The sequence below is a fragment of the Dendroctonus ponderosae genome, unplaced genomic scaffold, assembly GCF_020466585.1.
Source record: "Dendroctonus ponderosae isolate FM_Combo_2020 unplaced genomic scaffold, Dpon_F_20191213v2 Dpon_F_20191213_151, whole genome shotgun sequence".
In the NCBI taxonomy this organism is placed as follows: Eukaryota; Metazoa; Arthropoda; class Insecta; order Coleoptera; family Curculionidae; genus Dendroctonus; species Dendroctonus ponderosae.
The window spans coordinates 20,776-38,221 of NW_026017649.1; the positions used below are offsets into that span (position 1 = coordinate 20,776).

Here is a 17,446-nt window from a genome sequence, read left to right on the forward strand (position 1 = left end):
TTGTTCCAAGCAATTTGCTCCAACAAGCTTCTATTTCCAAAATATCTATTTGCTTAATGCTATATTAGACAACAAAAGAAGCGCTCGTACGCTGAATTTGATTTACTCAATTTTCGCTGTGCATTTTCTGTACTTTTGTAGTAAAAATTTAGTTGAGAACCTTAAACTGGGTATTGCTGATGTTCTGATGTAAATTTTTCTTTAGTCCAGAAGTACCGACAAATGGAGCTACAAATGTACCTATTGCTTCGACAAAATTCAAAACCCAAGATAAATTGGAATACTAACGGTTTGAAGGATGATGAAAACCTCACAAGATGCAGCTGTTTCCTGAAACTGGTGAGGTTTTCTTTTCTTCTTGAGAAAAATCGTTTTTTTTTGTAACGTTTTGGATGCACGAGTGGCTTATATCTTCAGAGGTTTTTAGCTCAGAAGCTTACAATGGATTGCTATGTCTTTTCAGATAGTTTTTAGAGACTTTTCAATAAATATGAGGAAGAAGTTTTTTCCATTATTCTCGAAAAATTCTAGAAAAAGCCACTAGTTTTTTGCACTGCTGAATATTTTTAAAAATACAGAGGAATTTATTTTACTTTTTCATTCAAATCAACTGTGGATTTCCTAATTTACACAGTAAATAATATTTAAAACATTACTCAATCGGATTTAAATATTTAAGTCTATTATTTTTAAAACTATTTTATTAAATTAATGCAATTATTTCTGCGTGAATATTGGAAATTAAAATTGTTCCAAACCTCTTGCCAACTAGCGACACCAGAAAAAGCCATACATTTTATTCGATGGAAAACAAATAAGTAGACAATTTTGCCAAGCCAGTTTGTACTTCGAACAGTTATCATTTGCTTACCGCAACTACCGTAAATGGGTAATTTATAGTTTGTATTTAGATTATGTTCTCAAGAGATATCTGATAGAAGTGAAAGAAATCCAGTCGAGATAAGACTAGGTTTCAGTGACACGAAGAGAAAGACTCAGCTAGATAAAGTAACGTTCGTGTCTTCCACCATTAAGTGTGGCCTGTTAATTGCTTTTAAGTTAAGAGAGTATACCTGTACCAGAAACTGATAGAAACAGATAAAAGACCATCGGATAAGTCGCTCGACCAGTTCCTTCTTGACGCACGACTGATTCCGGCCGATAAAATTCCTGCTCTCGTTGTACAATTGCAGGTATGGACTAAGTCGCGAATTAATAGCTCAACATTTACAACACACTGTATTTTCATGCTACGTAAATCCCGAGAATGTAGCATCAAATGCGCAAAAATGTTCAGCAGTTTTTTCTACTATTCTACTACTATTCTTGAACGCGAAAAATACACATTCTAAGTTCTATAAAGTAACTAGGGATCTGACTGCATGTTTGCTTGTTCAATTGATTCAGAATCTAAATCTGCGATAGTTTAATTACAAGCTCGAGTCTCTCAAAAAACTGTACAAAAAAATCATATTTGTTAACGCAATGAGCAACTCAACTGATGAGCCCTAAGAAAAGCATAAAAAATGAAAATTATTCCAATACAGATTCTGAACTCTCTCCTTACTTGCAAATTAAAAAGTGTAGGTATGAGCTTCCAAAGTGTATCGGAATACGTAAATAAAAAGCATTCAGTTCGGATCTGTGGCTCAAAAAATAATATAATTACTGCAGAAGTTCAGTATAATGATGCGTAAGTAATTGGACGAATGTTCTCATTAGGAAAATCATCAGTGTGTGAAAACTTACTATATAATTATTGCTAATTACAGCTACCTAATTTTTTTTAAATATACGTGTGGTCTGGTGGCAAAATCTCAATTATATTTAAGTACTGAATTGTAAGCAATTATTAGCAAAATTACCTCCTAATTGGTTGTGTGAAGACTTGAGCGCTTTTCGAATAGATGGCTTTTGGGTTAAAAAAAAACCTAATTAGGTTTAGCTAAGACAGGTAAAGGAATATGTTATTCGACTCGTCTGTACAAAACTGGGAACTAAAGAATTGTTTCATTGAAGTTTTGCTTCCTTTTCTCTTTTAATTTTTGTATTTATCACTATTCGATTTTGGATTTTAAAGGACAAACAAATTAAATAAATTCACCATTGCATGTTTCAAGTGCATTTACAATTTGAAATTTTTTATAATACACATATTTACAACCAGAAACAGTAGAAATACATGTAGTTATTTTGAATTAACTGACTGTTTATCATAATTATTAGGTGTATGACGCTAATTGCTTCTTTTGATTGACTTAGATAGAGCTATATTATTCACATTTATTAAGTAACTCGTTTCATTGTGGTTTAGTGTATCCCATATGTGCTGATATAAATCTGCAGTAATATACATTTTTGAAAAACTCTAACTTTAAACAATCCTATTTATTTCGACAGAGAAATGCAGCAAAACTGAAGTGACTAATAGTAGTTGTTGGTTTTTCTATAAACTTTATTAATTCTAACTGTAACGATGATAAAAATTCTTGATGATTCTGCTAGTCAATCATCATAATAAAGACAAAGACAGTGAATTTATTATATTGAGATTAAAACTGACACATACCAAAAAATGTGTTCAGCATCTTGTATATTGTTCAAAAGTGATAAATCGGTTACCGTACAAATATGTGTTATTAAAACAACACCCGGTGTTATTCAATACTTGTTAATAATATTTCCATAGACATTAATTCAGAGAAAGCCCTAACGGTTGTGGCTCATTTTTCATTTTCATAAAAATCAAAGGAGTTAACTGAATCACGTTTCAGGTCGCCGCATTTAAGAGACAGCGACTTAAACTTAAACAATTCAACTACTTCTTGACACTTCATTTACATACACTTTACAGGTAACAGTATCTGATTAGCCACTTACTTCTACCATTTTATCAGATTTTCGTAACTTTGCCACTAATTAAATTTTGGTTGTTTGCCTCGGAAAATAAAGGTGTTATTTTAGCTAGATATACTAATGAAAAACTTAGACGAGATATACTAATGAAACAATTCGATTAAAAATATATCTCCAAATACTGTGCTAATTCCTCAAGTGAACTACTAATTAGTAATTCGTACGAAACACGATTAAATCTATATTCGACTTAGTCCTTCACTCATTCTTTTTTTGGTCCTTACCATCACAGAAACGTGCATTTTTTAAGTACTGTTTCGAATATCTGGCTTAATCTCACTCAATTATCTCGATTCCAAAATTCCTATATCTCGATAAAAGAACGTCGGATGCAAACCAAAGTATAACCATCGAGCTTACAACTTACAACAAGAACCATTTTTCTTAATTAAATTGGAAGTCAAAAATGAAATTAAATGTGCAAAAGCCTTTCAAGAAGAAAATAAACACGAAACTAAAATGACAGTTTCTAAAATGAACTAAGTCATCAAAAGAAAGAAATAGTCGGCCAGGAAAAATAAAAAGGAAGGCCAAAGAAAATATTGTTAATATCGCATAATAAAAAAGAATAATGAATATCAAACTAAAATTAAAGATCTGGGTATTATTTGAGTGAAAAAAATGCATTTCTATCAGCGCCTTCTGTTAACATTGCCATTCATGGTTCTGTTTAATTTGACTAAATAATTAATTATTCAATTTTTACGTCGCTAATTAACCCTGCAAAAATTTGGATAAACGTCCTATCCGTTTCTAGATTATCTGAAAGTGTTTCGAATTATTTTCAATATTCTAGTGAGAGAAAAACTTGTCGAGTAAGAAAACATAAAAAAGTAGAGTTGTCTGGGTGTTTGAGGAACTAGTCAAGGCAATCTTTGAGTTTGAAAAATTTCCGCTCTTGAAGTGTTTATTGCGCTTAATTCTAACATAAGAAAGAAACTTTACACATCGTTACTCGTTTTTCATTTTCTTCTAAGTGTGCACAAACTTTTCGAATATTATTCCGACTACGCAAATTCTTGGTAACGGCCCGACCTTCCAGGCATATTCTTTTAGATATTAAAAATAGTTTGGGTTTAATTCAATTAGGCGCATTGGTTGCAGCTGGAGTTTACAGGTCTTTCAACCTTTCACATTAATCTAATTCAACTGGACTGTTTTGAAATGAACTGTAATTACTGGAAATTAGTGATATGTTTCAACGTAGTCAAATTTCTTCGTGATGCCTTCCGGCTGTTACTACGCTCTGGTGTTTTTTCTTCAAAATAAATGCTTAAAATGTGTCGTGGGAAACTTAGATCGTGGCCACAAATAAAACAGTCTGATGCAAGGAATTAATATTAGCACAATCCATGGTCAGTTACTTGATTGTTACTCGCAGTACCGAAAACTTCGATTGTGATTGATTAATTCGATTTTTGGCTGTTCCAAATACATATAAATGATGGCCATATCGACTGAACATAGAGACATGGCTGTTTTGGAGCAACTAAGGATTTGCAATATCATAATGCAAATAATAATGCGCGAGGTAAAGTAAATGAATCTTAAGAAATCCAGTTAAAGTTAATGAGCAGATGTTAGTGTTATGGTCTAAGACATCGAGTGTAACCAAACAGTTGGATTCAGTTCAACAATGTAAATGATGTGTTAAAACACTGTGATGATAAACAGTGTGAATTGATGGGTGATTAAATTGGTGTGTTTTCGATACATTTTATAAGGAATTAAGTCACCAGCAACAGCTGAAACGCGTTTATCAAAATGGGTATTTTGGATGCATGTTTATTCTCTGTTATAAAAGCAAACTAGAATATGTTGGAGTACCATGCGGTTGACGATTGGTTAAACGTTAATAAGATGCAGGACTATCAAACAAGTTAAGCTTTGCCTGAAACTAATGAGTTTTTACGGAAACGATAAATTATTCTTCGACTGCCCAAAATCTGGAAAAGCTCATCAGTTTCATGATATTGAAAATATATGAAGATATTGGTTTGACGTAATGTTTTGGGGATTGGCAATTTCCCAGAAAAGGTATATGTAGATGGTAGTTGAAAACTATGATTTCAGTTAAGTCATAGTCAAGATTTAGGCAGCCTGTTTTCAAGCTTTGCGATGGTGCAAACAAGCAACACAAAAGAAAATCAAAGAAGTCTGAATTTTCTCTCAAGAAAAAAAAACATAATAAATCACTGCTTATGAATATTCGCTATTTAGAAAATTGAAAGTGTATTGAACTTGCATCAAGACTTGTAAAAAATATCAAAAAAACTCGTATACAGGAGTTGTAAAAAAACTACAGAACGTTTTTTATTGATGTACATGAAATTAGTAAATCAGATTAAATAACATTAAGTTGCAATATCTGACGGGCGATGACGAACGAATAATCTAGTCAATCAATGCACAGTAGATTGGGGTACGCCAAGTATTTGCTAACAAAAGCAAACAGCGGGAATAATGTAAAATAAATATTCGTGAATATACAAACTTTCAGATATTTGTTGGCAGCTCATGTAGTTTTGAAGGCTGGTGATATAAAAATAATATTTATAACCGTTAACGCTATATTATACTCAATATATTTATACGTATGGAACAAACGCAATTTTCAATTACTAGATATGTAATAATATTATGGTTTTAAGCAAATCCTAAATCCTAAAAGTCATTGAATTGCCTCAAGATAATAATTATTATGCTTTCCTGCCTGCGCTCAAAAGTATAAGGAAAGTAAACATGGTAAAATTTAGAAAAATCACTATTCATTCGCATAAACTCATAAGATTAAGTTGTTGCCATTAAAACGTTTTGTTTACTTGCAGCAATGATTGAAACATTAACAATTTTGTTTTTTGAATTGCATTGGAAATATTCTGTGACTTCCTCTACAATAAAATTTCTTTATTCATTTTACTTAATAAATCGTTATGGCTCTGTTTCGTACGTTCTTTCCTCATTTATTGTGAAAATTTAAAATATCTGTTTTATTTTATAATTAGCATTCATTACCTAATTCGGGAATGTGGCAAACAATTTGATTTATTCAATGTTGATGCTCAATGGACCGTTTGTAAGCATCGGTATTGTTTTATATTGGCGGTTACTTGAATAGTTTCTAAGCTTTAAAATTAGTTAACTAGTTTGCTAATATCAAAATGAAAGTTTTGTTGAAATATTTATTAAAGAAAAGTGCAAAATCGAACAAAAATTAATTTTAAATAGAGCCACAAACTACCTAAAAGTTGCTAATGTAATTTACATGTAAAAATCAAGTTGCAATATTGTTTTACGGTTTTCTTGTGCAAAAAAAATACACAGTTGATACTCAGATAAAACTTGTAGACCAATATCTAAAGTTTGACCTAAATGTGTGATTTTGAAAAATGAAAGATATTTTCGAAATTAAATTTTGTATTTAACACAACTATTTTATTAATATTTTCCCACTTTCGAATATTTTTTGTCAAATATCCTGGATGTGAGGTGAGAAATGTGGTGTCTTCTAAATAATATTTGAATATATGCAAAATGTATTTTTGAAATTAAATTTTAGTAATTAAAACAGTACAATATTAATCCTGCCTCTGGTAGCATGCTCTGGACATTATTCGATGGTGGAAATGCACTAGATTATTGAGTTCAGTACAGTCGCATATTTATAAAATTTGCAAATTGTACAAATATCAGTTTATAAATTGGTAAATGTGTTAACGTTGCTTCTGCATATGTATAATGTACGTCATGAATAAGAAAATTCGGTAGGGGGAACCTACGCTCGGCTCTCCAGCTAGGAAGTTTCATTTTGAAACGTCTTCCAACTCAATTTTAGAAAAAAATTGCATAACAATTCAAAGAAAGCTTAAAAGGTAACCTAACTCATTTCGTAAATAGGTAGTCGCTTAAAATCTAACAATTCACTCTACCCCTATAAGCAGTTCAGCAACATCTTCTCCGCTTGCTTTGGTGTGAATTGGCAGATGTTCCACACAATAAATTCTCATTATTTTCAGATTTTCTAAATAGCAACGCTGCTGTCTTTTTATTACATCTCCGTATCTGATTGCCTGGCATTGTTTCAAAGGAATAAGATTTCGTTCAATATACAGGTCGCTTATCTTTCTTTCTCCCCAAGTGAATTAAATGGGAACATAATGGTCGGCTTTCGCATCTCCAGTCGACCTGTTATTCAATTTAATGGCGGCGTAGTAGTACTTCTTCTTGCAGCCAGGTCGTACCGGAGTCAACAGACTCTTGCGATGGCTAAGAACAGGTTCTTGATGGTACTGGAGCATTCGCTACGGGATGGTGATGAGTCCGGCATCTCTGATGGGTTAAAATGGGACGCTTTTTGCTCTACTACGTGACTAGGAGATTTCTTTCTTACCAAGACCGAATGCCATTAGTAAATTAGTTGGAGGAATGCGTTTCGGACTGTAATTAGTTTATGCTTTTGATGGGTTCTCTCATCTTATTATTTTAAAGATGACTTCAGTATTTAGAGTACCTACACATTACAGTACAGATTTATATGCTTTCAAATTACAATACATTAATGTTATTTAATCGGAATTCGAACTAGTTCAGAACTTATTTATGTCTGCTTTACAGCGAGCGTGTGCGAAAGCAAATGTGCAACATTTCTGCAGCATATTATACATTCTAAACTCATACTTTTCATTGATTAGAATTGGGGCTTACATGGGGAGTACAGATGATGTTGACAAAAATGAGTTAATTTTCCAAAGATGAAGCTCTAGACTCTAGACTATTTGGAAATATTTTAAAGACATTTGGTGAACTACTAATTTTGCTAACTAAACCTTACAAATAACTGAGATTGCAGAAAATGCGATTCCTCAATTTTTTAGGAAAAAATCGTCATATCTAGGTGTTGACGAACATGTCAACATTACAGCGTATATGCGTTAGTTATGCTCTTGAAAACTTAAAATGTATATCAATGTCGAACACGCATAAAGCTTACCTGCCTTGGGCAAACCCTAAAGCGATCAAATTCTACTATATGATGATAACTTCAGTTTTCGGAACTTTAAACTTTCGGATCTTCAAAACGGTTAAGCTGGGGACGTTTGACCACGTTTTCACGTTTGATCACGAGCATGTTTTGTTCAGCATTGCTTGGGGCATAAATAAAACAACCATGCTAAAAATAAAGGTGCTAGACAATAAAGGTAGAGGTAGATCGAATGCAAACATACCCTATCAGGTAGCGCCCTTTGCCAGCGGTAAAAATATAACATTTTTAAATTTATCACTCACGTCCGTAGCGCTAATTTTATGCCACCGTTTAAACCTGTTTAAAAAAAGTTTCCCAAAAACATCATTATCTTAAACAGTTTATATGTCTCAAACTGGATATTTGCGGCACCAATCCATATTTGTCCAAAAAATTCCCCTTGCAGCCCAGTTACGTCATCAAATTAATGTGAAAACTGTATTTTCCAAATTGACGCAAATAAAAAGTACCGTTACCAAAGTCAAAGTTAAACCATAAATAATAATCGTTAAGACAATTCAACGTGCCCATAAATATGTACAAGTAGTTTATGACACACCTTCCCCTATTATCCTTAAGCAAAAATGCCCACTTTGTTGAATTGCGTCCACTTACGATAGGTGGATTATTTTTATTAATATGAGCATGATTAAATTAAGCATATAAAATTAAATAAGTTATTCGACTATAGGTGAACGCAATCAATCCAGCTCCGTGCGGCAGCTTCACCTTATTCATTATTATTCTGCAGGTAATTCACTTCTATTGGCCATAAAGGTAACGGTATAAATCAGTATTTTATTACTAAGTCGGCATTGTTAGTGCGAGTATATTAAGTCAACCATAAATATAATTTCCCATAAAAATCTTCCGTGTTGCGCACTCCGGGACTTCTGAGTATATGACAGTATTATTGGAAAGCGTAAGAGCGTTTGACAATAACAGCATTAAGTATCTGTCTCTCCAAGGAACATTTTCCCAATTTAAATACAAACCGCCTGTTTTGTCGATTTTTGAAGCATTAGCTGGAGAAATGAAGAAACTTGACTTAAGCCAGGAAATTAATGATGCTATTCGAACGAAGGGCTAGAAGCAACTCGTCTCTACCAGTCTTTCCCGCAATTCTCGCCTCCTTCCCAGATAAAGCAATAAAACTGCAAACAACAGTTAAAGTTTATATTGAACTGCAATATATAATTCAATTTTGTTCAAAAGCGAAAGCCATGTTGACGCAAGAAAGTGTATATAAAATAACCAACTTGTTAGGCTGATTATGAAATGTTTCTGCTACACAATTAACAGTTATTTGAGCCTTCAATTAAAAAAGCGTGTTTTACTGATATACTGTTTTGTAAGTTTACCCATGTGTATTTTATACAACAGCAGTTGAAGCAAAGAATTTAGGTACGACTTATTTAATTGAAAATTTTGTAAACTTTCATCCACAACGTTAGAGCTAGCTCATGATCGTCAGTTACACACGTTACTACCTATGGAAGATTTTTAGTTTAAATTTTTTCTTTAGTTTCAATTTTTCTTTAGTGTTCGGTTCAGTGCATACAATTATATTAAGGTTGTTTCAAGGATAATGTTGTGTTCAAAACAATAATTCATTGCCTCCAGGAGTAAATTTGCTACATTTTATTTTTTTTATTTTCCTTTCTTATTATATAGCATATAATTAAGCATGGAGCACATCTGGGATGAATGGATGAATATTAAACTAGTTTTCAACAAAAGGTTTATCGGCTTAGCCACCATCCAAGCCGATTGAATGTTACGTATCGAAAACACTTGAAACTTGAAATTATTGCAAAGAATGAACACATCGCGTGAAGAAAGATTTAAGTGAATAAACACTTAATAATTGGCACCAAACAGCAGCTGCTGAAATTTAAACGCTTTGGGGATATGAATAATGTGTAGAAGCAAATTAAATACAGTTACTGTATTATGAAAAATGCATAATAAATCATTTCAAATATTGAGCAAGTTTTCATCTCGTACTGGAAATATAAACGATGATGATGTTTTGAAAAGGGCGCCTTTTGCAGCAGAAATGTTCATAAATGGAGCAAACAAGCATAATTATCTTGATCGCCTTTCTTCCTACTTATTTAAGTTACTCCAACTTAACATAATTTTTTCAGAAGACTTTTTCAATTAAAAACCTTGACGTTGTTGAAATTTCCAAAAGTTGGTCAGAAAAGAATATATATTTTCCTACTATACACCCTTCTCTAATATATTTGAGAAAATCCATTCATGCAAATTTATTCTGCAATAAAAAAAATAAAAAACTCACTGGGACATTGCAAGGGTACAAAACAATTCAGAAAACTGGAAGGTTCATTTAATAAAGTGGTATTGACTTGCTACAAATTTCTGTAGTAACACGAAAAATCCCTATATTATATTAGAGCCTCTAAGTTCTCTACTTCTTGATTCCCATTGACACCGAACCCCAACATCCATTCAATGAATAAACATAAGAACATTTGAGTACAGTAACTATAAATTCTTGACTATAACACATATTATGTTTCGTTTAACGATGCATAAATGTATAATGCAACCTATTTGTTAAACAGTGTTGATGTCGAGTCGGCTCACACTATCAAGTATCGAGTGTTTCACATCGTGAAAAAAACAGGTTGAAATGTTTTAAAGTGCCAAACCGGAACAATTAAGAAACATCGACTATTTACATAGTTTTGCGTATTCATTTTCAGCTTTAATATTATAAATTAATAAACGTGGTTTAGTCGATTTGGTTTAAACAAAGTACGTCGTTAGTATAACTAATGTCTATGATTCTGTGCTACTTTTTCATATTGAAAATCGTCAGATTTTGCCAACAAACACATTTAATGATCGTTTATAATAGGCGTGATAATGGCGATGAGTAAAATTGTTTAAAAGAAAAATAGATGTTAAAAAATTGTAAAATAGATCTAGTGTCAATTTAACCATTAGCAGTAATACGTTTTTAATAAAATCAAAGTATTCGGCCCTCTAACTGAAGCGCCATAGCGAGCAGAATGGTTTCTTCCAAAATAGAGGATGCGGATCTACGTTATAGAACGGTAGTTGAAAATCCATCATTATTTGCCTACTAAATATTAATAATTCTTTCTCAAAAAAGATCAAACAAGAAATTACATATCAACCCGAAACTGGTTTTTAAACATTGTTAATGGTCAGCAATCAATTATATATTTTTTCTTGCGGTTTTTCTCACAGGGTAAATTAGACTATGCCATTCATGAATATTTAAAGAAGTCTGTAAAAATACATATTCTAAGCTCTAACAATTGATTACAAAATTTTGCCTTCATAACGCGAAGGCCCTTTAATTCTTTTCAATTAATTTGCGAAATGCTGGTGCATATACATATTATTAATGATAATAATTATCGATAGAAATTCATTAAAGAAACGATATTTCACTTTACGCCATACAAAAAGCGAAAATAATTGGATGAGAACACAATTTTTCCAAAATTTATCATCGGTGCTCCCTTCATAGATCAAATAAAACTTAATATATTTTGAAAAAAGTTCAGTTACCCATGGTTAAGTTGGAATATCTGCCCTTTGACCGAGTTTAAAGTTTATGAATGTCTCCCACGCTATTTATTAGACTTGATTCAACCAACTCATATCACTCCATAGGTATTTAAATCCTGTCTATAAATTTGCTGCAATAAGTACTAAAGCCAACTGTCGGCCTACTGCACATTTCAACCTTTCTCTCCTTTGCAATGAAAAAAAATATTTTGCAACCAGTTAACCCGAGATAAACAGAAAAGTGTTCAGATTTCATTGCGGCAGACCACCCATGGACAATAGATTAAAGTAAATTATTATAAATTGTAGTCAGTTCCGACATTTAGTCATTGGGAGTGTTTTTCACACTTGGTTATTGGGAATCGTGTTATTCCGAATCAAATTCGACCCATAACAAAAGGTGTTGAATTAGTTTTGGCAATAACTGGGCCAATGCTGGCAATGGGCAATTGCGACTTGATAAATAATTTCAATGAACTTTTGTTGGAAATATACGAAATACATGCCGTTACCTAGTTAATATTAAGTATGGAATTTGAATTTTGGAAGGGCACGGTAATACGTAAACGCAATACGTTGAATTCCGCGACATCCTTAAGAGTTAAAACCACTTTAATGAACATTCTATAAATGCAATGAAATTTAAAACGTTCTATTGAAAAAAAATGCAACCGCTACATAAAGCAAACATTATTGAACTAAATTCTGTGGTTTACTCATAATTTAGTTAACACATCGGTACGGGTAAAAGATATTGAGAGGAAAGACATATGAAACTTTCACGAAAATCAAATATAAATTTTAGTTTCACTTCTTATTTAAAAGGAAAAAATAATTGTCAGAAATGAAAAAAAATATATATGTATAACACCCTGTAAAATAGAATAATAATAACAACTGAATTTATTTTGAAACCTTTCAATATTTTAAATCTCTCTAAATGAATTAGATTTGGAGTTTAATGACGAATGATTTGAAATACATTCATCATAATTACGTTTATGCCATTTTTATACCAAAACAGATCTCTTGAAATTTGAAATAATAAAGCTTAAGCAAAAATGTATTTAAAAAATTAAGGTAAATCTGCAAAATTCCCAAAATGATCATTCTCTGTTATAGTATCTTTAAAAAATGTATATAAAGACCTGGAGAATTCTTGTTTTCTTCTAAAGGGATTCCATACGGTCTTTTTGTAAGTCATCCTTCTACACAATCATTAATTTAAAAATACCCAGTTTATTCAACTATAATGATACAATTCGAATAGATTAGACTTAAGAGCCGGGAAAAGTATTAATCAAATGCCGGACAATAGCACAAACCTGAGACCCCTTGACAGGTCCACTCGCTTTTTTCCACTCTCTTCGTGTTTCTTTAGGAGGGTCCAGGTAATTTAACAGTGGCGTAGCGCGTTATCCAATTAAATCAAATTAAAACATTGTTAGAGTAGCAAAATATCAAGTTGATTAAATGCAACAAATTACAGCGATTTAAATAAATTGAAAACACACACTGTTTAACAATCTGAAAGCCTTCAGCAGCCAAGGAAAATTAATGAAAACTAATCAAGCTTTTCAATAATACATGAATGTTTGGCTGTATTCTCAGCAGGACTTTCTTTAAACAAACTTTTTGAATTCCATATTAATTCAAGTCGAATTTTATTTTCTTGTACGTACGACACTGAACATATGAGGATGTTCACCGCCCACCAATATCCAACCAAGGGATTAAAAAGTTCGTATTCACACTGTGTTTCAAAAGGGAGATTTCTATCTTAGAAATGGTCTTCCAAAATATACCCAGCCAGATGATGGTTGTTTTGAAATTGATTGTTTGTCTAATGCTTCGCGTTGACAAATAATCCAAGGGACTTTGTTTGTGTTATGGTCAGAGCGGTTCCCAAATAAAGGTCATTGCTGGTTTGATTCAAACAGTCCAAAGGCGAAAATTGTACTTTTTTGTTTCCGTTTGTACCCGTTTCCCACGATATTCTGCTAGCTGGCATGGTAAAAAACATCGACGACCTCCACATGAGGATGCCTAATTGACCCTCACAAAAACCCAAACACGATTGCTTTTAAAATCGTAATTATAGGGGCCAGAAGATCGCATGTAAATTTGTAGAAAATTATTAACAAAAAATTCATAAGAAGGACCATCTATCTTGCTGGAGATTTTTTCAAATTATAGAGTTGTTCTTGCTCAGCTACATCTGCCCAGAAATATATATGCATGCAGTAGGTATGTAAGGCACAAGACATTCAAATCCTACTCAAATAATCTAATAAAGCTTAAAGATTCACTCAATTTCAAGTCTTACTGAGTTACTTTGGCGAGCTCTTACTGAGGCTACAAGTGTTTGACTTGGAAATCTATAATTGCAAAATGGAATTTAATAATCAATTAATTCAATCACAATCATTTTGCATAAAAAAAAACATCGTGAATGCTAAAGATAAATTGAGGCAACAGATCAGACGGAAAGCTGAGCCTACACTTAAATATCAGAACTGTTCAATAGAAGATTCGGTCTCTGCATTAAAATAGTCAGTTCCAAAGCGTTATTTGTAACATATTGAATGTTTGCAACAGAAAACAATTATTTGAATATAAAAATAATCCAAAGTGTTAAATCACAGAAAATCACAGAAAATTGCAGATATATGCAAAACTATTTCCGAAAAACAAAATGAAATGAAGGCGCCAGGAGTATGTAAAGCGCAACAGACAGAAATGTTAAAATTGGTTTCAAAATGTAATTAAACAGAAAGATAATAAACAGCTTGATGAAAGAACTCAAGAAAGAATCAATCACAGAAATGAAAACACGCTGCTAAAAACCCGTGATAACTAAAAACAAATGATAACAAATGTATCAAAATATTGGTCAATTAATGCTGAACTAAAAGTTTTATTCCAATTCAATCGCTCCTGGGAGCTTTCGTTCTTAGTTCTCATAAGGTTTTCGCTCTTTTTTCGAAAAACTTATCAACATTATGTTTAAATAGCTTGCCCATATTGAACGTGCGCTGATATATAAAAACTTCAGGAGAAAAATGTGTAAACTGAACTTTAAAAAAAAAGGATTCACAAATTATTCGTTGAACGAATTAGAGTTTATCGGTCACCAAATAATAAATTAAAATGAATCGTATTTTACGTACTTTCTTGATATTCTTTACACACACATGACCTCTCAATCATCATATCATACCATTCTGAAAGTTTATAATAACATAAAATAAAACAAAACGAATGACAAAAATTAAGATAGTAGATACGTTTAAAATAGTGATAAAAGTCCAATCAATCGAAATTTTAAGTATGTACTGTGCAAGAATTAACGATTCATCATTATTGAATTGAAAAAATCCATCGAATGAAAGTAAGAAATAATATGAATAATATAAATAGGTAATAGAAATAATTATGCCGGAGTCATGAAGGTCGCAGTTTCAAGTCCTGTCGAAAGTAGTAAATTTTTCTTATTCCAAAAATTATTTGTTCGCTAAAGCCGCGAAAAATCCCTTTCATTTAGAATTTTCGGACGCTAAAAAACTCTTCATTGTAAGAAAAAATTTAGAAGACAATAGAAACATATTTGAAAAAAATAATTGAGAATAAATAGTGAAATTAAAATTCAAGAGCAATAAACGGGCTCCTGGAGCAGGTAAAGAATATATAAATTTAAGAAAGATGAAAAAAACTAATGAATCGTTTTATCGAAGTTTGAAGTCACAACTCCCATACAACCTTGAACAACATTTCTACTTTTTCTTAGAAAATTAACGTTTCTTAAGTGGTTGATCCATATGGACTTTCTTGTTAAACAAAATCGAAGAAACAATGTGTTGCACCTGTAAATGCTATCATCGTCTCTTGCCATCGGCTGCAAGCAATTTTTATTGGAAATATTTAAAATATATTTCAAAGTTAAAATTCTCATCGTTTATCTTATTGTTGATGTAGATTAGATGTAGACACATACCGGTTTATGAACTCACTTTGGACGATTACTGTACAAAATACTTTTAGGATTCACACCTTCCCAATTTTTCATAATTTTAAAATGAAGTGAAATAAAAAATTACTCTTTGATAATATAACGCGGGCTAAAACAGTCAAGTTAATTTGCAAAATAACCGTCCACACCAAGCCAGGTAAACAAAAACCTATTTAACCATAAATTAAAATCTTTTACCTTTAGCCGTCATCATTGGATATTCACATACGAGGGCAATGGAATGCTTTAATCCGTTGATAAATAGGGACGGCACTTTTATATTGAAGAATTTAATAATATAATTTATAATGGGATCAAGACGATTGTCAAGAAAAACTGGTTAGAAACCATTTATTCTCAAATTAAGCCGGGATTTAAATTTAAGCTATTTCTTTATGAAGAGCTCTGATCCGTCGATGTGATAATTTAAATGCCATTGCATTTAGTAGGCTAGTTATACTTTGAACGCAATAATTTTATTAAAATATGCGCTTCTTAACACTTTATCAGCTACTGCATGCAATCAAAAAACTAGAGAACTTACCGATGGTCTCTTAAGTGATCTTGTCTTCTGAAAGCTTTTCCGCAAATATCACAGCTATAAGGCCGCTCATCTGTGTGAGTCCTTTCGTGGATCAACAAGTTGTAGCTCTTGGTAAATTGTCTATTGCAAAACTTGCATATAAATTGCTTCTTCGGTCTAGAAGCGCGGCCTGGAGCTCGCAGTAATCTTCTATCCAAGTGAGCGTGAATTTGAGGAGGTCCTTGGTAAGAATTTCAATCTTTATGTTCTGCTACCATATCAAAAGCGACTTTAGTACCTGGTGGAAACATCGTACTGCCTCCTGGGAACGCAAAAGAACCTGCATTGGCAGGACTGGCTGGCAGAAAGCCTGAGTAACCATGAGTTTGCTGTCCATTAGAGGTGTCCATTAAACTAGCATGATGCCCAGACCTATGAGGCAGCATCATGGCGGCGGCGTGAGCTGCAGCCACGCATGCTGCTTCTTCTCGCAAATGTAGCTCTTTGCGCTTATCGGCCATCATGGCCATCAGGTCAAAGGAGGAAGAAGATTTACGTAGCCCGGATGAACCTGCATGCATTAAGAAAACCATCAAAGTATTCCAGTTACTGACAAAAGAAGCCACAAATACCTTCTGCCCCTTTGCCGCCGTCGCTGTTTTCCAGCCCAATAAGCGGATGCATCTCTCCACCATATAGAAGAGGATGCTGCATATTCCTAGAAGGAACCACTGGTACAAAAGCGGACGTTTCTCTGTGATGGCCCATGGTAGGAGCCAAAGGAACCTAGACGTAGAATGACATCAAATGATGACACAATGATATTTTGAAAGAATCAACAACTTACTTGGTGATGATAAGACATTTGTCCATTTCTATCGTATCTGGATGCCGATGAAGGTCGGCCAGATCCGCTAGAAGATGACAAGGGAAATGGACGTCTAGAGAGGGCAAGGGACCCATCAGACGTGGATGGTGTTGACGTTTCAGGCATTTCAAACTGAAAATAACATAATTATTATCAGTTAATTGCTCACAATGCGTTAAAATAAGGTTTCAATGCCAAAAATTGAAACTACGCTTAGCTTTACTGCATGGACGCAGTGCACATCTTGTACATCAATATTCAAAAAGATAAAACGTTTCATACATACAAAGAGTTTCAAATGAAGTGAGCACTTTTGATATCTTATTTGTTATTATAGTTGCGATGATCGATTTTTTTCCGTTTAATCAAATGACGAAATTTAATTTGAAAACGTATTAAGCCTTATTACTTAACGGAGCTTGCTGTATATTTGCCGACATATTGATTTGCTATCAATCAATGAAACAGGCTATGCAATTATGTGTGTATGTAATTTCAACGGTTTTAAAAAACAATGTACTGAACGCTATTGTGATA

General features: G+C 32.8%; 1 protein-coding gene across 1 annotated transcript in view; it reads right to left on the bottom strand.

The window, feature by feature from the left end:
* Positions 1 to 17,074, bottom strand: part of LOC125503256 (protein bowel-like) — a 35,471-nt gene extending 18,397 nt beyond the window's left edge. The window contains exons 1-4 of the mRNA XM_048663309.1: positions 16,889 to 17,074; positions 16,674 to 16,827; positions 16,340 to 16,612; positions 16,063 to 16,282 (exon numbers count right to left, since the gene is read on the bottom strand). Of these exons, the coding sequence (XP_048519266.1) occupies positions 16,063 to 16,282; positions 16,340 to 16,612; positions 16,674 to 16,827; positions 16,889 to 17,035 (794 nt within the window). The 5' untranslated portion in view covers positions 17,036 to 17,074. The remainder of the gene's footprint in view (positions 1 to 16,062; positions 16,283 to 16,339; positions 16,613 to 16,673; positions 16,828 to 16,888) is intronic.
* Between the last annotated feature and the right edge of the window lie 372 nt (positions 17,075 to 17,446).